The 23222-nt window shown below is 38.2% G+C and overlaps 1 protein-coding gene across 2 annotated transcripts in view; it reads left to right on the top strand.

The window, feature by feature from the left end:
• The window catches only part of LOC129765293 (octopamine receptor beta-2R), a 319900-nt gene that overhangs the window by 273032 nt on the left and 23646 nt on the right, over nt 1-23222 (top strand). Inside the window, exons 3-7 of one of the 2 annotated variants that reach the window (XM_055765460.1) lie at nt 9319-9565; nt 9711-10581; nt 10639-10737; nt 11026-11124; nt 11590-11711. In XM_055765460.1, the coding sequence (XP_055621435.1) occupies nt 10106-10581; nt 10639-10737; nt 11026-11124; nt 11590-11711 (796 nt within the window). In that variant the 5' untranslated portion in view covers nt 9319-9565; nt 9711-10105. Of the gene's footprint in view, nt 1-9318; nt 10582-10638; nt 10738-11025; nt 11125-11589; nt 11712-23222 lie in introns of both variants that reach the window. The other variant, XM_055765451.1, reaches the window with a different exon arrangement.

Here is a 23222-nt window from a genome sequence, read left to right as displayed (position 1 = left end):
CTTGATGTCCACCGAACCGAATGTGTTATGTTCCGAATGCAGGTTTTCTTATCGTCGCGAGCAGCTTTGCCAGCTAACTCGATCACTCCGGCGGCCGAAACTATATAACGCCGGCTAGATGGACTGGTACACAAGTACTAACGCGCTCGACCTAGCTACCTTTTCCGGTGCAATTGGCGGATACACCTACGGGAAATTGCAGACCACCACGGTTCGAGCGGGATTTTGCCTTTCCCTTCTCTTTTCCTCCTTTGTTGAGTACACGATGCCGATGCCGTACAACCACACGGGTTTACGGTTTAAAGGAAAATAAGATATTTTTTTGGGGTCCGCGTGTTTTATACTCTAGCGGTACACACTCACAGGATAGAGACAAATCGGCAGACTCAGCCAAAGGGGCGGGTCCAACGAGACGAACGAATGAGCGTTAAAAGGGAGCGATGGCAAAAAAATACATTCATTACGATTTGTTCGCTCGTTGGATTCACATACAGACTAAAAAGGGTCCTTTTCAGGATCACAAAAAGTCTAAAGAGTTTATTGTTTTGTTATCACTCGATATCCCCATCTTGTTCGGCTAAACCTTCCTGTTTAGCGATTTGTTGTCACTCGCCACAGCTTTCACAGTTGGAAAATTTCTTCCCATCCAGCTTGTGACATATTTTACAGTAAATTACATTCAATGACACGTCGCATTACCACTACTCAGTGCCGGATTGGAGGTAATTTTAACCTGTAATTGAACATTTGCGATGACAGTGGTACAGTGTCGACTTTCAATGTGGGATCATAATTTGGATCTCTATGTTTACAAAAATGTCCAACTAAATAAGTCACATTACATGTCCGTCCAATTAGCTAAATGTCGAACTAATTGTAGATTACTGTACTTTCAATCTCGAAACAATTTAAGAATTGGTGAAAATTGAATAATCAGGAAAGTCCCCAACTATCAATAAGCTCAGAACAACTGCCAAATTCACATACTCATCAGATCCTGGCAAACAAATTATGAAAACATCAATTTGTGTTTTATTATTATTTTGGATAATGTTTTAGAAAGCATTGAACTTTATTTCCTAAACTCTTTTTTGGAAGGTTTAATGGCCCTGAAAAGCGCCTTGTTTTATGGAATGGTTCCAATTTAGAAAACTTAGTACTCGTGGTTTTGAAAAAAACCATTTCGAACGCCCTCGATGCCGCCTTGTTCTGGATTTGCCGCCAAAGCAGTTTGTATAAAGAACAAACTTTTTTCTTCTGTTACCTGATGCCGTTTTGCGATTGCGTTTGCCACTCGCCACTCGCTGCAACTGCCTGTTGTCTTGATGTTCACCGAACCGAATGTGTTCTGTTCCGAATGCAGGTTTTCTTATCGTCGCGAACAGCTTTGCCAGCTAACTCGATCACTTCGGCGGCCGAAGCTATATAACGCCGGCTAGGTGGACTGGTACACTGGTACTAACGCGCTCGGCCTAGCTACCCTTGCGGGGAACTCCAGATCAACACGAGCGGGAACTCCAGATCAAGGTTCGAGCGGGATTTTGCCTTTCCCTTCACTTTTCCTCCTTTGCCATATCCAACCATGGCTGCTTGTGTTGGTTTGTTGATGTGAGGTGATGCGAAACGATGTGGTGTACGGTTCGGATGAGAATGATCGTTACGGCAGCGGAGAGGGGATTTTGAAGCTGACTGGCTGGCTCGAGAATTACGCATGTGTGAGACTGCGACCAATGTTTCCCTCATTTTTTTCTTTTTCCTTTCCAATCGTGCTTCATTCTATTTCGCTGCTGCTCTGGTTGCCCGTTTTGGTCGGTACGATTTGAGGAGCACAAAATGGACCAATCAAAAATGGGCACATAGTGTATTTGGACAATGGTTGATATTTCACAATTATTCAATTATTTATCTCAAGAAAAATGAAATGTTATTCGTTATGATAGATGCGTAGATATATTTCCTATCAATTGATGCAAAAACCTTTGCGATCTATTGAGAAATGCTCGAGTTATAAGCGTTCCAAATCTTGCATTTTTTCCTACTTGTTCAGTGCCTAGATTTCCATTTCACCCCCTATATCTTCCGGTTAGACGTAGTCCTACGTCAAAAAGTTAAGTTAATGTCAGGACCAAGGATGGAAAACAAGGGAGCATGATGTGATTTACGATTAATCGCAAACTGCACAGATCGCAATCTGTGCAAACTGCGACTAACTATTAATCCTCACCCATCATAACCAAATGATTTTCTCTTGGTAACTCTGAGTTGACCAAAGCATTGCTAGACTGAAAGTAGTTCGAATAATTGAGTTACTCTCCGTCCTCGTTTTGTTTACAACTCCTAACAAGAATTTGCTCCATGGGAATGAGTGTCTCTATGACGTACGATTCTCGCTCTCTCGTCCGGGCGTTCAATTTTCCTTTCCGAGTGCGTTTACTTCGATGAATCTGGGTAAAATAAAAAAATGCGCTACAGCAGATAGGACGACTTTAATGTTTAATGTTTCACAGAGAATTTTTCAGATGGTATTTAAATTAATCTACAAGAGACTACAAACAATAATCCCCCTCAAATCACTAATTTTATGAGTTAATGTAAATGCGTTATTGGCCAAGGCTATTACGACATCGAACACGTGGTCTTGCGAGATATATTTTTCCGCCAGCCCAAATACAGACCTCTTTTTTCGGGCCCGAGTAAACTGGTGGCTAGAAAAGACCTTGATTACCTTGAATTAATCAAAAAACATAAATTAGCGCAAATATGTCAACATATGTTTTTTTTTTGTGTAAGCACGTAAATATTTACTCATAAAATTTTTGGATTGTAAAAACTCTACATAATTTGTATGCAGTTAGACTATCCACAGTTAGTGTGGGGGGGGGGGGGGGGGCGAATACTCATACAACTCAAATGGATAATGATTCTCTGCTATCACAAAGCTGAGTAATTTTTTGACGTTTTGTTTTACTATTGATTCATTCAAAAAAAAACCTTTATTTTTAAATGTTTTCTTATCCTGAGACTGGCTCACCATATTGCACTGCTACTAAAACCGTAGGCTAACTTCAAGGATATTTTTTATTCATTTTCGGCGAATAATCAATAGAGTGCCGTGTTATGAAACATCAGAATAATAGCAAAAACAATATTACGATCATAAGGTGTTGGATAGGTTATTCCAGACGACATTGGAATATATTCCATATGATCATCTTTAGAAAGATTAAAGACCTTTAAAGGATAAATTTATCTTGGGCACATTGAATTGATGTTCATGACTTCCAGTCGGGTGTTTATCAGCTCTGATAATAATTGTGTGGTCCCCACAAAGCATATATTCCAATGCCGTCAGTTCACTGAAATTCTTAGCATACCGTTTGATGATAAGGTAGGATGTTGATAATCATTTGCTGCGATACCTATTTTTCCAACAGTATTCATTCGACAAAATGAAGACTGAATACCTGAAATTAACCAGATTTAACCATGCAAATCTGCGGTCAAAGCAGTATGTACACTTGAGAGATGCAACAAGTTTGAAGGGATATAAAAAACATTAGTCGTTCGATAAATCTACTGCCAGATATGTCGGAAGTCCACGATATATGAATAAAATACGTCCATACTAATTCATTACATTTATTCGCAACGAAGAACGTAACCACACAGAATTGAATTAATCAAATATGTGATCCGTTTTCTCTACAAAATAAGAAAGGGTCTGACATTCAATCGAATTCGAAAGGTGTTTCGTGAAGTCACTAATTGAATTACTATTGGAAAAATTATTTGGAGAGAACTGTGAATGTTCAGAATTATTGGTATCTAAAAACGATTTCGGGCGGGATGAGATTCGCCCAAATCTGCTGGTAATAAAATTAATCACTTGCATCCATTACCCGTCTGCTGTTCATCGGGCGGGAGACGACAGAAAAATAAAATCGACACGAGACTGAGTCAGCCACTCACTGCGGACAATGCAATAGAGAATTAAAAATCCCTCGACGAGTGTCGTAAGATTTCAGTTGATCGTCTCTTGTTACACTTTCCGATCAAGAACTCATCATCCGCTCTATGGAATGGGATTAACCGTTTGTGGCTTGCACTCACGATAAAACTTGAGTAGTAGAAGTAATGTTTCGAGAGTGCAAGCAGTGAGGATTCCGCTTTCATATTGCTTTTTTGAGATCTTGGTAGCTCACCGTTCCAAGTATTCTCTCTGTGTACATATGAAGAATAAAAGAGCATCGCCTGCTGGGGGTGATTTAGAAATATCCGACTAGAGGGATATACTTATTCATTGATCGTTGAATGTGATTTTTTACCATCCCTGGTCAGGACTATGTCTTCTACGTATTTAAATGACATCGAGTGATCGTGAAATTCGATCCAGTTTCAAACCAATCGGATTCCGGAAAATGAATCACTGTTCGATACTGTTACCACAATAATGGTGTATGATCCATGCGGTAATTCGAAATCTTTATCGTCTTACACGGTAGATGGAATATGTACAAAGTGTTTTCTTAGCGTAGGCGAATATCTAATATATCAACGAATAAATACTGATAATGTATTCACAAATATCAACAACGCAGACATTGAAATTAAAAATCACTGAGTAGTACCATATTCGCCTAAGCCTCAGCAAAGAGCAATTTATATAACTGCAAGTCCGTAAATAAAGGAACTGGCAATATGGCTGTGATTCTAAATAAGAATACCGCTGTGAATACTCCGTGATTGAATGACAACAACGAAGAAATGCGATTCCAAATAAGAACGATACATCAGCTCCATTGTTGTCTGGCGTATCGTTGGTTTCCAAATTCATGTACGAGACCCATCAGTTATAAATTTAAGGGAAAGGGAAGCGTATATTGACGTGGGACTACGTCTAACCGGAATATATGGGGGGTAAAATGAAAACGTAGACACTGAACATGCAGGAAAAAATGCAAGATTTCGAATGCTTATAACTCGAACATTTTCTACTGAATCGGAGAGATGTTTGCATCAATTGATAGGGAATATTTCTACGCATCTATCGCAATTGATAAAATGTCATTTTTCATTAGATAAATAATTGAATAACTGTAAAATGTTAAGCGTTATCTAAACGCCCTAACTGCCTCGTTTTGATTAGCCCGATTTACGGTTTCCCCAACACAGACTTCAAAGCCAAGCAGCGTTGGGGAAATCGGAATTGAAAATACATGAAAGTAGGGGGACTTTTGTTCTCTCCGAAATATGTTCCCTAACACAGACTTCAAAACCAAGCAGCATTGGCGAAACCGACATTGCAAATACATGAAAGTAGGGGCAGCTTTTGTTCCCACCGAAATGCGTTTCTTTAACACAGACTTCAAATCCAAGGAGCGTGGGAAGGTTGGCATTGCAAATACATTCAATTCGGGAGCATTTTTGTTCCGACTGAAATGTGTTTCCCCAACACAGGCTTCAGAACCAAGGTGTCTAGGAAAATTGGGATTGCAAATTCATGCAGGTCGGGAGTATTTTTGTTCCGACTGAAAGCCGATTACCTATAAAGGCTTCCAAACCAACTGCGAGTACTTTTATACTCGCTTGTTTTTGTGCAGACTCGAATGCGTTTCCCTAACACGGTCTCCTAAACTTAGGTACCTGGTAAGATCGTGCAGACACTAGAGACATGGCATTTGTTCAAACTTTTTACTCACAACGCAAATATATTGAATTCAATTTAATTCGGAAATTGTTTCATTCAATCAAAAATTCAATCAATACATACAAATGATTATTAAGCTAAGGTAGTCCCACGTCAACCTTGCGGTTATATCATAGATATAACCCACCCATTTTTTTTTCGTCCAACGAGACAGCATTTGAACGATATGAATATTGATTTTCTTTATTTCATTTTTCAACTTTACGACAAAAGTTACTTTTGACGTGGGACTACGTCTAACCGGAATATATGGGGGGTAAAATGGAAAATTTTTTCCTGCACAGAACATGCAGGAAAAAATGAAAGATTTCGAATGCTTATTTCTCTAACATTTTTTACTGGATCGGAAAGATGTTTGCATCAATTGATAGGGAATATTTCTACGCATCTATCGCAATTAATAAAATGTTATTTTTCATTAGAAAAACAGTTGAATAACTGTGAAATTTTAAGCGTTATCTAAACGCCCTAACTGCCTCGTTTTGATTGGTCCGATTTACGGTTTCCCCAACACAGACTTCATAACCACGCAGCCTTGAAGTAATCGGCATTGCAAATACATGAAAGTAGGGGGATTTTCGTTCTCACCGAGATGTGTTCCCTAACATAGACTTCAAAACCAAGCAGCATTGGAGAAATCGGCATTGCAAATACCTGAAAGTAGGGGGAGTTTTTGTTCCCACCGAAATGTGTTCCCTAACAGAGATTTCAAAAGCAAGGTGCCTGGGGGAAATCAGCACTGCAAACACATGCAAGTTGGAGGTATTTTTGTTCCGACTGAGATGTGTTTCCCTAGCACAGACTTCAAAACCAAGGTGTCTGGGGAAATCGGCTTTGCAAATAAATGCAAATTGCGAATACTTTTGTATTCGCTTGCCTTTGTGCAGACTGGAATATAGTATATGAATATGATATATTTGCACCCGCATGTTTTTTTTTTGCTTTCCGGAAAGTGTTTTCCTAATACGGATTACACAACGTTTTGGCTCAGCTATTCAAGATAGCATTGAAGGATATGCCTGCATGTCTTCTGCAATCTGAATTTCTACGCATATCATTGGAAGATTAGGCAAAATGTTGATAACCATTTGCTGCGAGAACGCCTATTGATTAAACAATATGCGCTCGAAGTACATGTCAAAATAGAAAATGAGTGCCTGAAGTTCATCAAATCAAGTAAATTCAGTATTCGAGAAGTGCGTACACACAAGAGATACAAACTTCAGAGGGAAATGTAAAACACAATAATCGTTTGATAACTCTTCCGTTGACATATTTTATTTTTTTTAAGTCCTAGGCATCATACAAAACGTAAAAGGGCAGTAATTGTACAATGTATGAATTGACCTTACAAGGCATTTGTTCAATATTTTTACTCACAAAGCAAATATATTGAATTAAATTAAATTCGGGAATTATTTTATTCAATCAAAAATTTATTCAATAAAAATAAATGATTACTAAACTAACTAACTAACTAAGATAGTCCCTAACTAACTAAACTAAGATAGTCCCGCGTCAACCTTGCGGTTATGTCTAAGATATAACCCACCCATTTTTTTTCGTTAAATTTAACTTTTGAGAGCTCACACATATCAGTTACATTAATGAAATACATGGCATCATGAAACATCATACCAACTTCCGTCGAAATCGTTTCATTCGTTATTTTTTATCTTTTTATCGGTGTTTTTTATGGAAGTTTGAATAAATTGAACAAAAGTTTGTAGGTATTATAGATTATAGATTTGAGATTTTTTTTTTATTGTAAAAAATACCAGAATTTTGACGTAGGATAACGTCTTTCGGGAACATATTGGGGTACAAATTGAAAATCGAAAATCGAGCACATCGTGAAAATTGTCCAATTTCAAACGCTTATTGCTCAGTCATTTAATGATGGATTGATGAGATTTTTGCGTCAATCAATTTCGACACTCCATAACAATTTTTTACATTGAATAAAATAATATATGTCATGATACTAACTATCGAACAATTGAATAATTTCAACCCCTATCCTAACGGAAATGCCCACCTCTGATTGGTCGACATTGACGATACATGCGGCGGCTCGTGTACTTACAATTATTGGCCAGTTATTTCCTGATGGATTTACGAGATATTTGCATCAATCGATCTGAGCACTCCATAACAATTCATCACAATGGATAAAATAATATATCATATGAAACTAACTATCAAACAATCGAAAAATCTTCAAACGAAAAACCTCGTTCTGATTGGTCGAAATTGAAGATACGGAGAAATCGGCATTGCAAATACATCAAAGTAAAGGGGACTTTTGTTCCTACCGAAGCGTGTTCCCTAACAAAGACATTAAAACCACGCTGCCTGGGAGAAATCGGCATTACAAACACATGAACGTAGGGGGAGCTTTTGTTATTCCGACATGTATTTCCTAACAAAGATTTCAAATTCAAGGTACCTGGGGGAAATCAGCATATAAATAACCTCGTTGTCGATAGTTTAATTAGAGGCGAATGAACTGCAAAGTTTAAAGCCTCTTAAAAACAAAGAAAGAAAGAAAGATAGTTTAACAAACGACGCGCATAAATATATAGTGCTCATTGTAACTAGCGTGAGCATTGCTGATTGCATACGTGCTGGCGAAAAAGTTGGGAGCGATGAACGAGTGTTTTTTTTATTTTCGTTCCAATAAGAATCTTCCGATGGATTGATTGAACAATGATGTTTCAATGAACTGAATAGAACCTATGTTTCATAGAATATAAATAAAATTTAAATTCGGAAGTTTTATGTTGGTTGCTTCGTGGAATTTCATATCAGTGACCGATCATGCGTTGTAAAACTTTTAGCACAAGTGAAAGTGTAAAATTGTATGGTAGTGGTTGTATTAAAATGACTTGAAATATGAAACGATTTTTTTTCTCCCAAGGAAAGTTCATGCGACGAGTAAAATTGGGAAAATGAAGGAGTTCCGTGTTCCGTTGGGTTTGAAGCGAAAATGGAAATGGGTTGAATAAACAAACGTCCCTTTTCCGGGCTACCAAACCATTATCGAAGAGTTTAATAATGTGATTATTCAAACATATCCAAAACAACAGATAGCCTAACGGAATCTTACGTCAACTATGCGGTAGTGTCTCGGACACAGCCCTGCTGTGACTTTTTTTTGTTCGCCTTTTCCAAAAAGTAATCTAATTCCTTTCTGAACATTTCAAGTATGCAAAGTTACATAAGAGATCCATGTGTTTACACATACAACGTTTCACTGCTATCTGAGATGGTGTTGCCAACTCCTAGTTGGGTTGGAATCCGTCTATAGTATGCTTCGGTGACAATTTTAGATGATATTCCGGAAAAAGTTGTGTTTCGCCACACTAACTGTATTCTGAATGATAGCAAAGGCGAACTACATACATATGTACAAATCTATTGAACTTTATGTTTCATTTCGCTTCATCTACATTTTTCACCGTATGTACGATGTAATGCCGATTTTTTTAGGAACCTTATAAACGATCTAGAATCATACAGCACTTCAACAGAATAAATGCAAACAATACGCTTGTACTTTAATATAATTTCATTCACGGTCCATTTGTCATCTCCTGTCCCCCTTCCAGATCACCCCCCACAGGCGCCTACAAACGACGCGAACAAGCAAACATCCGGAACAAGCCAAGGATGGAGCCTCTCGTCTCGTTCGTCGGGTCAGCACCGAACGACGGGACCATCACCAGCCGGCGCTAGGCGGCTGCGTTGGGTCGATATTGTTCACAGCGTGCAAGCAAACGCAAGGATCTTCCATGAGGGCGGCAATTGCCGGGGCGGCCCCACCGTGGAACGGCAATCATGATGACTATCGCGAAGGTGAAGTTTACGCGAAAATTAATGACTATCAGGTCTAAATTGAAGCATCAGTGAGCACGATCCGGTGGAATCGGATGAATTGTGTTGTGCCGAGAGTGCACATAAATGTTGTTATTAATATAAAAAAAAATATATATACACACAGGTGGAGAATACAGCGAAAGTTTTTGCAGTTTATCGGTGCAGTAGAACCGGAAAGTTCAAAAGTGATGGGTGTAATTCAAAATAATCGTCCTGCAGGTGCAAACGGCAGAAGATGAGGGAGGGCGCGACTACACGTTCCGGCACATGAGTGGGTGTTCATTAGCAATAAATATAAATTTCAATTGAGTGCAAATCAGTCGCAGGTGGAGGCAAAAAAAAAGGTTCAGTTGAGTGTGAAATAATTGAAAAGTCGTGGTTGTGAGTTTAAAAATAATAGGTGTTTGTGAGCGTTATATCGATCCTCGGTAGTAGATCCACTTGGTCTAATTTAGTGTGAAATAGCTTTTAGGCAGGCTTGCGTGCTCCAGTTGCTGTGTGTGTCGTCGTGTACGGTGTATGATGAATCCTTCCAACGATGATCTATCGAAATATATGTATTCAGCATCAGCATCTTCCTTCTCCCGGTCATCTTTCGCACAGGACAGTTCCACCAGCGGTGGTGGCGGTGGGATCGGACTGTTCTTCAACGGTACAAGTTCGGCGCTGGCCTCGGCCGCCGGTTCTTCCTCGGCAGCGGTTTTTGGAATCGGTTCGAACGCGGCTCTTGGAACGGGTCCTGGTCGAGGCGGCGGATCAGTTGATTCAGTCGGGGGTAACATGATCCTCCGGGGGTACAGCACCAGTGCACCCTCGCTCGATCCGATGGAAATCGCTGGAACCGAAACCGTCATTGACGAAAGCATTGCCAGCGGCGAATGGCTGGACGTCGTGCTGTTAGTCCTGAAGGCGTCGATTATGATGTTCATCATCGTGGCTGCCATTTTTGGCAACCTGCTCGTCATCATATCGGTTAAGCGTCATAGAAAATTAAGGTAAGAAAATTGTTCAATGCACTCGAAATGCTTTAACTTTATCGTTTCACTTCGCAGGGTCATTACGAATTATTTCGTGGTATCACTCGCCATGGCCGATATTATGGTGGCGATGATGGCCATGACATTTAATTTTAGCGTACAAATTACGGGAAGGTAAGTCTGCTATACAAAAAAATAAACATACTTCCAACTGAAACAAACACGCCTTTGAAGTTCGCGAAACGAGAATGTTAAGCACAGTTCAGATAATGGCGCAGAATATAACTATCCCTCGTTTCAATGTATTCATTTGTGCTTTTTTGTTTTGTATTCGTTTTCAACCACCGCTCCTAATCCATTGGGGACATCGTGGAAATGGTTCATCACGCTGTAAAAACCCGCCAACGACATTCCTGCGCAACGAAAACGTAATGAAATTTAAATCCACCCCCGGTGACAAAGTTGGAAGTTTGGATCCTTCATGTGCGATGTGTGGAACAGCTTGGATGTGTACTTCTCAACCGCCAGCATACTGCACTTGTGTTGTATTTCAGTGGATAGGTGAGTCCGTCCCGGGGTTGATAGCGTTGAGTATTGCAATTGCAATTGAATATTCTCCGTTGTATGTGAATGATAGAAAAAAAAACCTTACCATGCTCTTCGTAACGATGGGATAACCAAATCCAATGATAAATATTGATAAAAATATTCCCTAATGGGTCGAAAATGCAACGAACATCGTGTGGATTCGACAGGCTCTCCTACACATGTCATGGACGCGGATGAGGATCACTTCCGTGTGCGGTATGGTATGGATATCTGCATCCGCTAGCGCCATTGACGATAAGCAGATTATGTGGATCGAATATTCAATTGTCAATTTCATTTCAAATTTAATTAAATAATAAACCACCGAAAGTATGTTCGCTTGCTGGCTCTACTGATTCGAATGCACGGTTTTTTTTCTTCTATTTTTCCTCATCTGTGCCGATATGCATCACGTATCACACACGCGCACACACACAGGTATTATGCGATAGTGAAACCACTTAAGTATCCGATAAGCATGACAAAACGAGTCGTAGCCATAATGTTACTCAATACCTGGATATCACCAGCACTGTTGTCATTCGTACCGATCTTCGCCGGTAAGTATCAATATTGCGAATATGGAGCGGAAATTCACATTTTCATGGAGACGAGTGGTATATTATTTGCTGATATAGGATGGCTAAATTGGCGTTTCTTTTCGATTTTTTCAATTTTTTTATCATACGGTGCCGGCTACGCAATATTCCAATGCGTACTCCCTTATGACCAATTACGACAGCAACTATGCGACCAATGTCGTATGTAGGGGTGCAATAACTTCAACGTTCTTCAGAAAATAGGGTCATTCGAATGCCAGCTGGAACATTCTTTGAAGTGCACTGTTGTTTCACCAAGCAGTGGACTGTATTTTGCTGCGATCATGTTTGTGCGTGCTCGATCCAAATTTCTCCACAGCCGCCCATGCGGCTGACACGCAAGGTCAACGAATATGGCAATCTCAACCAAAGTAGCAGTTATGCTACTTAGGAGAGAATGCGTTTCCACGGAAATGATTCCGAGCGGCCCAGTGCCGCGTGCGATGCGAAGCAAATGGAACATTCCATTCGCTTCTTTGGTCCTGTTAAGGACCAATCCAAAACCAAAAACTATACCACGGACCGAATGAGGGATTAATCGGTTGGTAGCAAATAAGTCACTTAATTCTTTATACACATTTTATATTTACAGCAAATTTTACAAGATCAAATATCAAACTTTCTTTTAAGCTCTTTCTTCTATCGTGAGTTCAGCACATAAAATAAACCTCTTCCTTTGGCGGTTGAAATAGAAGTCCCTTTCTCCCTGCACGCAGTGCAGGATGTTGTCGCTCGCAATGCACTCTCCCCACGGGTGGGGCGTATGTTGGTGTGTGTATCCTCGCGATCGTCCTTTTGTTGTCTTCCTTCCACCACCTTCCTGTCGCTCGTAAATTCAGTGCTCTGCGCTGAGCGGTGGACTGAACATGCACTATTTCTTCCGTGTAAACAATGAGCAGCCAAAATCGATATCTTCTCAATCCGAAGGATCCGCAAATTCTGTTAATTGTTAGAGGACAACTATTATTTTCAAAAATCAGGAGGAAATCAGAATAGCTCATATTGGGTTGTCCTGAAATTTGGTGTCGATTTTTGGGAAAACAAAAGCATCATTTTTCTCTATACACTTATTCAATTTTATAGGCACAGTTTTGTTTCACAATCTTTCGTCATTTTTTACGCAGCTCAAAAAGTCTATCCTCCCGGAATATTGCTTTCTCGTCGAAAACTGTTCAAGGTATTTTTCATGCTGTACATTAGAGTGCCAATGGATGTATGGGAAAAATGTGACCTTTGAATTTTCAAAGCGAAAAATATCAACTCAGTCGGACTTCATTTACTAGTGTCGAACAGCCGTCAAAGTTTGAGTTTTTGACGTAGGACAACGTCTTACATTAAGGGTGCAAAATTAGAAAACAGGTCACGTTTTTATGAAATAAAGTTAACGGTAATAACTATTTTTGATGCGAACGGATTTTAATATATGCTATATTAAATTGTTTTATATTGTACTATATATTACAATGAGACTATGAGCTGTATATGGTTTAAATTGATGAAAATTGGAAGCATTCCCATTTCCCCACACATTTGTTTTGTCCAGTTCTGTGCTTTCCCGAACAGAGCTATCAATAACGGGCAACTTATGCAGCCGGTAGAATAGAGATAACAGCTCTGATGCAACAAACTCCTAGCTTTGTTGACGGTTTTGACCGAGAGTCGAGGAACGATTTTTCATAAACGGTCATTCTCGCGATGTTTAATTTTTATCGCTGCAACTGTGTACATCTGTTAGACGCGTATTTGATGCTTGATGAATGGCGATGCACGGAAGATGTCTATCGTTAAATACTCAGTGCATTGCGTGCATTGATATAAAGAAACAAATTGCGACATATGACCAATTAGTGTATTGTTCTCGCAAAGGCAAAAAGAATCGTTGATTCTCGAAATGATTCTATAAAACCACGCAAGCCATTAAACCTACTCAGGTCCCCGGAACTTTTTTTACTGAAGACTTATTTATGAAATTTCGACGCATTCGCAAATAATATCCGTGATGATAAACCAACAAATTAAAAAACAAAGATTACGTAGTCCTACGTCCTAAGCGGTCGTGTCTCGGATACAACCCCTCGAGTAAAGGAAATCGTGGTTTTCAAAAAATATTTGTTGATGCCAAATGTCTTAGAATTGCATGAATCGCGTTGACGGCATTGAGTTTTGTTTTCTGTCATTGTGAAGCGAAAATCTTATAGGGTTTGCAACGCACTTTTAGAATAAAAATTAAAAATGAAAATTTAATTTTCCGTATCGAATACATAATTCTACGTATAATTCTACGAAATAGAGGAACACGTTTCTTCGCAAATGGTGACAAGTATAGAACAAAAACTGTATCGAATAACAATTTATACCATAATGATTAGTTTTTATGAAAACAGCATAAAAAAATAAAAACAAATGGTTAGGTAAGTGTTAGAACTGCGTGTTTTAAGCATTCGAAAAACATCGAGTGGTTATTTATATTTCTTTCACGCCAAATTCAAGCTTTAATAAATGTTTTTAAATGCTTTGATAAATGCGATTCGAAAACGCGGATCGCTTTGGAATAGATAGATAATGAACGGAAGAATTAAACACTGTACAAATGCGAACCGGAGAGTTTTTTTTAATGAAAATTAATATGACAGTTGTACTTTGTACTTGTTGACAGTTGTACTTTGTATATTTATTACGGATAATATTCATTCAGATTAAGTGAAATGTACCAAAACCAGAAAAAAACCAGGATCATTTCAGAAAAATCAGGCAAAATTAAGTGTTCGTCAGGATATTAGGGAACGTGCTCTGGTTAGAGGCATCACTGTCTATAACGAGTTGTAAGGAACTATTAACACGCATTGTTCTTGCTGCGCTTTTCACTTAACCGGTGCAAAGAATATTTGCATAATATCAGTGTCGGTCCCTGCTCCCAAAGTTATTTATTGAACAAAAAGAAAATAGTCAGAAATTCGGCTAAAAATAATCAAATATCACAGAACACCCAAAAACAGACCATTTTTTATATTTCCTTATTGTGCAACTATATATAATTCCAGTGATCAACAGTTTTTAACGAAAAGCTCAATGCCATTCCCTAGGATCCGAAACGGGGATCAACGTGAAAATATGAAAATCAAAATTACACAGAAAACAATAAAATGTTTTTTCGACGTAGGACTACGTGTTCCATTTCTATACCGGGGGGTAAGTTCAATGTTTCGAAAACGAGAGCGTGACGCTTGGAGTGCATGATTTTGAATGTTAATACCTCTTTGCCAACTGAACGGAGTGGTACAGCGGCATTCCATGCCACTCGTCTTAGGAGTTGGCAGCACCATCTCAGATAGCAACGAAACGTTGTGGGTGTAAGCACGTGTGTCTTTTAAACAAATTTGCATACTTGAAATATTCAAACAAGAATTATACCACTTTTTTAAAAGGGCCAACAATTTTTTCTTGATTTTTAACAAAAAATTATAACTCAAAAAGTATAATACCTACAAAATTCGGTCAAAGGATGAAATGTAGAAAATTGTTTTCCAAAAAAAAATACCAACATTTTTTTGAACTAAAATTTCTCTGAAAAAAAAATATTTTAAAAATTAAAATTCATTTTTCTTAAAAACTTTTTTTTTTAATTCTCAAAAAAATTATATGAATAATCCTTACAATTTTCAACAAGTCATCCATACATTGGAGGATGGGTACTTTTACGAGGAAAAAGGTTTTCCAACAACAACTTTTTCATGTTTTCTTTGAAAATATTACAACTAATCCTAATTTTTGTTTAAAGTCCAGATAGCAATATATTATGTTCGACAAAGTTTTAGATCTTTAAAAAATATGAAAAATATATGAAGACATCAACTTTCTATTTTGTATAGTTTCTGGAATATAGGACAGGGCAATATAGGGCATTTTAACATCAATACTCTATAACTCTTTCTAAGACACTATTTCGGTACGACTCATAGTTCTTAAGATATAGATTATCAAAGATTTCTCTTACTAAAATTGATACGCCCTTCTCAAAAGTTACACTTCAGTCAAAAAATTCCCAATTGCTGTGGAAAACTCATATTTCCTCCAACCCAAACGGAATACAAACTTTCATTCGAATCAAAAATACAAATGTTTTATCATTTGTCGATTTCATTTGGAATTGCTCTACGACGAAAGAAAAATTATGTAAATTTTTTGCATCGATTTTTAAAAATTGCCAAAAACAGGATTTTTATGGTGGTTTACAAAATCCACTGTAATTCGGCAAACATCGCAGTAAGTTCTAATGTTTTCAGGCAGATTTGTAGCCTAATGTGTTCCCTAAATATCTGTAAACGTTTCATATTGATACGTTCAGCCGTTTTTTCTAGCCGATTTTGCAAAATATGAAGTAAATTAGAGGAACATTTAATCGCAAATCGTACCAGAAGTACCAGAAGAATCGTGTTTATCGTAGCTTCCAGTGAGAATCTCTGTTTTTTTTAAATCGAAAGTCGTTTCTCATACCTTTTATATGTTGCGAACAGACTTAAATTAAGTGATTTAGTGATTTTTAAAAGACAACTGTCAAGTTGATCTTTTAAAAAAAATTGAACGCGAAATTGTTCTCTTATTTCATATCCGAGTCAATAACAGAAAAGGATACGACTGCAAATCTCGTCTAGTGACAAATGTCATGCTAATCGCCTCCAAAAAAAAACTCGACTGTAACTCGACTCATCTAACGTAATTCGCTGTGCCGATGTTGTGTTTCCAAATGTCAAAACAAAATATATCGAGGGGTCTCTTGATGAGTTTTCGTCGATTTGGCATGAATCGGGTGTTTTTTTTATGTCACACCAAACTGTCGATACAAACATTCTGATAAAATCGAATTAAATATGTTATTGTCTAAAACGTGTATTTTATATAGTATGGTGGAACCATTATTTCAAAAATATAACAAGCATTTCTTTTGCTGTACAGATCGGATTCGATTATCCGGAGTATTGTTTTTTTTCATTCCGGATAATTATTCAATTAAATAAAAAAAAATTTAAAAAAATTAAAAAAACAGTATGTAAAGTAATTGTTTTGCGCTTCCTGGGGAAAGGAGTTGTGTTTTGAAAATCGAAAAAAAATACTCATTACCTTGTTATAACTCATGGATAAAAATATTATTCAAATGGTCAAGTTCAGCTACAGCTACACTAGTAATTCAGGTTCGATTGAGCTGAAATTTTGTGTAGTGTTTTTTGCGGGAATCAACATTTTTCAGGAAGTCCCTTTCGAAAATTTGAAATGACAATTTTCATTAGCACTCTGATATACACGCAAAAAAATAATACATAATTTTAAATTAAATTATAATTAATAAAATAATTATTTGCCAAACAAGTTTTAATAATTTTAACAGTTCTGCTGAAAAGTTCATAAGGTTAACGTCTAGATGGCGGCTCTTGCAAAAATCTACTTGACTATCACAAAGCACCATCTTTTAATAGATACGTGTCACAATTTGACAGCGATCGTTCAACTGGTTCCTGAGTTACAGCATTGATAGTGAAGCAACTTTTGTTATTGCTGTTTCATCAAGATAATGCACCTTGTCACAAATCAATGAAAACGATGGCAAAATTGCATGAATTTGAATCGAATTGCTTCTGCATCCACCGTATTCTCCAGATCTGGACCCCAGCGACTATTTTCTGTTCGCAGACCTTTTGAGAATGCTCGCTGACAAGAAATTTAAGACCGACCATGAAGTGATTACTGAAACGAAAAAATCGAAAGAGTACTATAAAAATGGTATCAAGTTCCAAGATCGCTATAATCGATGTATCGCTCTCGAAGGCAATTATGGTAAATAATAAAATTGAATTTTGCATAAAAAAATACTTTTACTGTGTTACCTTTTATACGTTTCAGCCGAATTGTTACTTCGCGATAATATCGCAACATATGAAAATGATGATGAGACATATTTTGAGAATCACAAAAACATCTTTAACTACCCAAGCGAAATCAAAGGTAGTGATTTTGTATTTTTTGGAACAATTTCAACACTCCTACCCAAACTTTTTCTTTTCCTTACTGCGTCCATGAATTTTCGAATGATCATATTATTTATGTTTATTGAATGAATATTCTCATTTGAATTTATGATTTTTGAAGCAAAAAGTACGCTGTTGATAACCAGATTTAAATACATTAAACGTACCCTGATCATCCTAACTACACTCATGTTTCAATAAATTAGGTATTAGGTATGTTTAAATATTAATTCAAAGTATTCATTTGAATTTAGAAATTTCTACGTATAAAGATCTACTGCGGACAATCGAAACTAATTGTATGGGACAACCCCTATTCCAGCCTCCACCTCTACCTTCAAACGGATTTTTTTCCCATTGACTTAATCTATATATAAAAATGGATTTCTGTCTGTCTGTCTGTCTGTCTGTCTCTCTGATTCTTATGGACTCGGAAACTACTGAACCGATCAACATGGAAATTGGTATGTAGGGGTTTTTGGGCCCGGGGAAGGTTTTCGTGACAGTTTGAGACCCCTCTCCCCTCTCTAAGGGGGAGCTGCTATACAAATGAAACACAAATTTATGCATTACTCGCGAATTTATCAAGCGAATAAAACCAAATTTGGCATGTGGAGGTTCTAGGGTACAATAAATATTTCTATGATGGTAAGACTCGCCACCCCCCTCTCTAAGGGGGGGTTGCCATACAAATGAAACACACTCGAGAATTAATCAAGCAAATGAAACCACATTTGGCATGTGGAGGTTTTAGGGTGCAATAAATGTTTTTACGGTAGTTAGATACTCCTCCCCCTCTCCTAGAGGGGACTGCCAAACAAATGAAACACAAATTTCTGCATTACACGAGAATTAATCAAGCAAACGAAACCAAGTTTGGCATGCGGAGGTTTTAGGATGCAATAAATATGTCTATGGTGGTGAGACACTCCTCCCGCTCTCTAAGGGTGGGGTGTCAGACAAATGAAACCAAATTGCTGCATAACTCGAAAGCTAATCAAGCACAATTTGGGATGTGAGGGTTTTTGGGTATGAGAAATGTATCTATAATGGTATGACGCCCCTCCCTCCTCTGGGATGGAGAGGGGGTCCCATAAAAATATTACACATATCTCAATCAAAAATATTCCAGCCAACATGACAATTGAAAATTTTCGGAAAGCTCTGAATGAGAAAGGGAAAATTCGGAAAATTAAACTCCCATATGTTCTACAATTACAAAGTGACGAGTGCTGTTAGTCCATTTGATGTTTGCGCTAGCGCGATTGATCTTTGCTCAAAACTGGAAATGGATTTTAATGTGATGAAACGCACTCCTGAAAATAATCTGATATGATGAGTTTTGTTAGAAATACTAGGATTTTTATAGTAAAAAGTAAATTCAACGGAGACGAACAGAAGATCAATCAATGAACAGTTCTGCGATTGGACCCATGAACTTGCTCATAGTAAAAAAACGTGAATGTGTGAAGGTATTGATAACAAAAAAACAAATTTTTGGCGGGACGAAGTTTGCCGGGTCAGCTAGTGGTGAATAAATAAACGAAATAATCTCTTTCTGTTATTCTCAACAACCTCGAAGAGAGTAGCATGGCTTCATTATGATCAAGATTAGCGCAACTGCAATCCTAGTTGAAGGCAGTTTTGCGAAGCCAAATAACTTATAACATTCAAGCACGACATTCGAGATGTATTCCCCAAATAATTTTTGGCGCACAACCTTGACGCCTGCTTCGCCATGGCGTCAGTTCAATGCATTGATGCAATGTCAAGCAACCATTCGTGACATTTATGATGACGGAAAACAAACAATGTTAACTGCTTGGGAAAAGACTGAATATTTGCCTCAGCCGAGATTCATTTCTAATACCCTAGCACAAATATCCCCCCCGTTATCTCCCCTCCTTGTTGAAATTTATCATTACGGCTGCATAATTTGCACTACCAATGCATACGGGAGCAGATACAAATGGGGTTTCAGCGTAGCGAAGATGCACTATTTTTACGTACGGGTTATGAAGCACGCACGTACGCACACAAATATATCGATGGCTTGAAGCATCTAAATATACACACACTTATCTCTGTTTTGCGCTCTTCTCAACACAAGCCCTTTCTATGATTATTGCCTGTCTGGATTAGCTTAGCTGTTATCCTTGGCGGAAATAGTTTTGCTACCAAATCTTAGAATATCGGAAATAAGAAAATTTCCGATTCGATTGGTATGCGAATCGTTAAAATCCGTTCGCAGCAAAAATAGTTATTAACGTTAACTTTATTTCATAAAAACGTGACCTGTTTTCTGATTTGGCACCCTTAATGAAAGACGTAGTTCTACGTAAATCGTTGCTTCATGGGTATGAGTATAAATAATTTTTTTCTTCTTCTTTTTCTTTCTTTATTAAAGAGATTTTCAGCCAAAGGCTGATAAATAAAATATTACACACAGCAATGTTGCGCTATTATTCATTGTATTTTCAAATTTTTACCATCATTTGGCTAAAATGTGGTTCCAAATAATTTATGAAAGGCTAATCATAAGCTGCTACCATTGCACGCTTCATTCCTACGCAAACGAGCCGTTAAAATATATTAATTGCTGGCATCACCTGTACAGAAAATACCACGCTAACGCATTCGACACGACACCGTATTAAAATGCAATTTGTCTTCATGACCCAGAATCGCACCTAAACGACCCCAGTCTAGTTCCCGGTTTCAACCGAAACAGTAAACCATGCCATTTCAATCTTTCATCTAAACATCCATTCGTCATGTACTAATCGGGCGGGTAGTGTTGGTAATGACCACACGAGCTAATTAAACGTCTCTCGTCGGCAAAAAATATGGTCAGCCTACTGGTCGTTGGGGAGGGGCCCAGAGTCAGCGCACAGGGGGAGACTAACATTTTAACTATCATTCGGGGAAATATCTCACTCGAAAGTCTCTCGGGGGACTCGTTAGCTGTTTCCGACCGACTGAACCAGGTCGTAAAACTATTCTTTTTTTTTTTATCCATCCTCGTTTAACTTTGTCGACTGCCGCACGAGGAAAGCACTCCCGTTACAGCTGCTGTGGATTTTACACTCGTATTTTAATATTTACGGCCATCCCAGCGCAAATAAATTCTGCGTTGCAAAGTTCTGCAGCTCTAAGCCGGCGCAATCGCTGTGTTAGGGACCCAAAGGTTCAGTGGCGACATAAATAATTTATAGCCCGCACACATGTTTTGGTTGACCTTTGCGTTCGAACCGATTCCGATGGCACGATTCCAGGAGGTAGTCCTTTTCGACGACAAACATGCACGGACGCGGACATTCATGTTCAGCGCCCAGACGCGATTGACGGGAGGTGAGAAAACTTTGGCGGCACGTGGGGATTATCATCACCTTTGACCGCCCTTAGCGGGGTGGGTTTATGTAGCGGATTGTGACATTGCATGATTAGGAGTAGTTTTCGTCGTGATTTTTCTTTTGGCCCTTCTTCGACTGCTCATTCCGCGCGGAGAAAGGTTGTGTTGCTGGAAGAGTTTGTTTTTGCTGCGGTGATGATTAATTAAATTAATGGAACCTTGAAGGGTCACGAACGGCTTGTAGGAATATTTTCTACGGTTAGTAACGTCGATGGGTACATTGTGAACATGTGCAACGATATTTTCATATAATGTATGCATACATTAACCTCATCAAAATTGTCACTAACCTTGCTTCCCGTGATGCGATGTTCAACGGATTAGGATGGTTTGATTAATTTTTATACAGTGAACGCTCTCTATAGTGACATCACAAGGGACCCTCGTTATAGAGAATTGTCGCTATAAAAGATTGTCGTTATAGAGAGCTCAGATGTCGCTATAGGGAGAGAAACGACCAAGCTCACGCAAAGCAATCAAATTACATTAGAAACAAAAGCAATTGATGTCTAACCATCTTGGAACAAAAAACATTAAACAATGAATATGAAATTTAGCTCATTCGTCCGATAGAAATTTTCCTTAGATAGAAAAAAAGGATAATTGGTTATTTTTTTTTATTGATAAATTGCATAGATAATCTGGAAAGCACCTTAAATAATGATGATGGTCCCACCTCTTTCCCCTACATAGGTTTGAGCTGGACGAGTTATCTTGTGGATAATTATATGGAGGAGTTTCTTTGTAATATCAAATCAACCAGTAAGCTAGTTAAAAACAAAAAACGGTCTGGTTGTACCACTGGCATAGATTGTTTATCAAAAGAACAAGTAAGGGCATTATCTAAACGCTAAATATTCCATGGCATGTCAAGAGAATTTCCAATCCGGGAAGACACTTGACCGATCGGGAATCGAACCCAATGCCTATATCAGCATTAGCCATGAATTTACAAGGGATTTCCCGCTTTACTAGATTCCCGAGAACGATCTACTAATGCGATCGCTTTCGAGTCCAGACAACTGAGCAACCCCGAGCCTAATTCTAGCCGACACTTCAGGCCCAGTAACTCTCCCAAGGCATGTCAAGAGAATTTCCAACCCGGGAAGACCCTTGACCGATCAGGAATTGAACCTAATACCTATGTCAGTACCAGCCTTGAATTTACAAAGGAAATCCCGCTTTACTGGATACCCGACAACGATCTGTTAATCGTTTCGAGACCAGACAGCTGAGCAAACCTAAGCCTAATTCCAGCCGATACTTCAGGCCCTTCATTCAACCTGGGGTATAATCGCGTCAATCTGAATCTGCAATGAGATCTGCCACAACACAGAAAGATCTCGTCAATCATCTGTCAAAAGGATAAATTTACAAGTATTCCGGTTGAGCTATCCCTAGCTTCTTTTCAGTTTCCACTTTCAATCCCTTGGAATGGATCGATCTTATTAAACAAAACAAAAACAAAGAAAAAAATCACTTTTGCCAATGTTCAATTTCAAATTTTACTATGCCGGTTCACGCGCGCGATGCTCAAACTCTTGTAGACTTCACAATTATTTTTAAACTAATCTAATAACTAAAATTATTAAAAATTGAAGAAAAAAAAATAATAAAAACAACATACCATCATCATCATAGTCTAAAGATAAAAAAAAACACACACACATGCACCTACACCTAAAACAGTACTCTATTCATTATGTAATAATGATGACGGTCCCACTTTATTTTCCTACAACGATTTGAGCTGGACGAATTTTCTTTGATAACTATACATATATATATATGGATTTCTTTTATAATACAAACAAAACCAGTATATTAGTTAAGAGCATATACATAGATTGTCACTCGAAAGAGCAAGTAAAGGCATTATATGAACGCTAGATATTCCAAGGCATGTCAAGAGAATTTCCAATCCGGGAAGACCCTTGACCGATCAGGAATCGAACCTAATACCTATATCCATACCAGCTTTGAATTTACAAAGGAAATCCCGCTTTACTGGATACCCGACAACGATCTGTTAGTCGTTTT

Source organism: Toxorhynchites rutilus, chromosome 1, assembly GCF_029784135.1.
Source record: "Toxorhynchites rutilus septentrionalis strain SRP chromosome 1, ASM2978413v1, whole genome shotgun sequence".
In the NCBI taxonomy this organism is placed as follows: domain Eukaryota; kingdom Metazoa; phylum Arthropoda; class Insecta; order Diptera; family Culicidae; genus Toxorhynchites; species Toxorhynchites rutilus.
The sequence above is the reverse complement of the archived record's forward strand: the minus strand, read 5'-3'. Positions and strand labels throughout refer to the sequence as shown.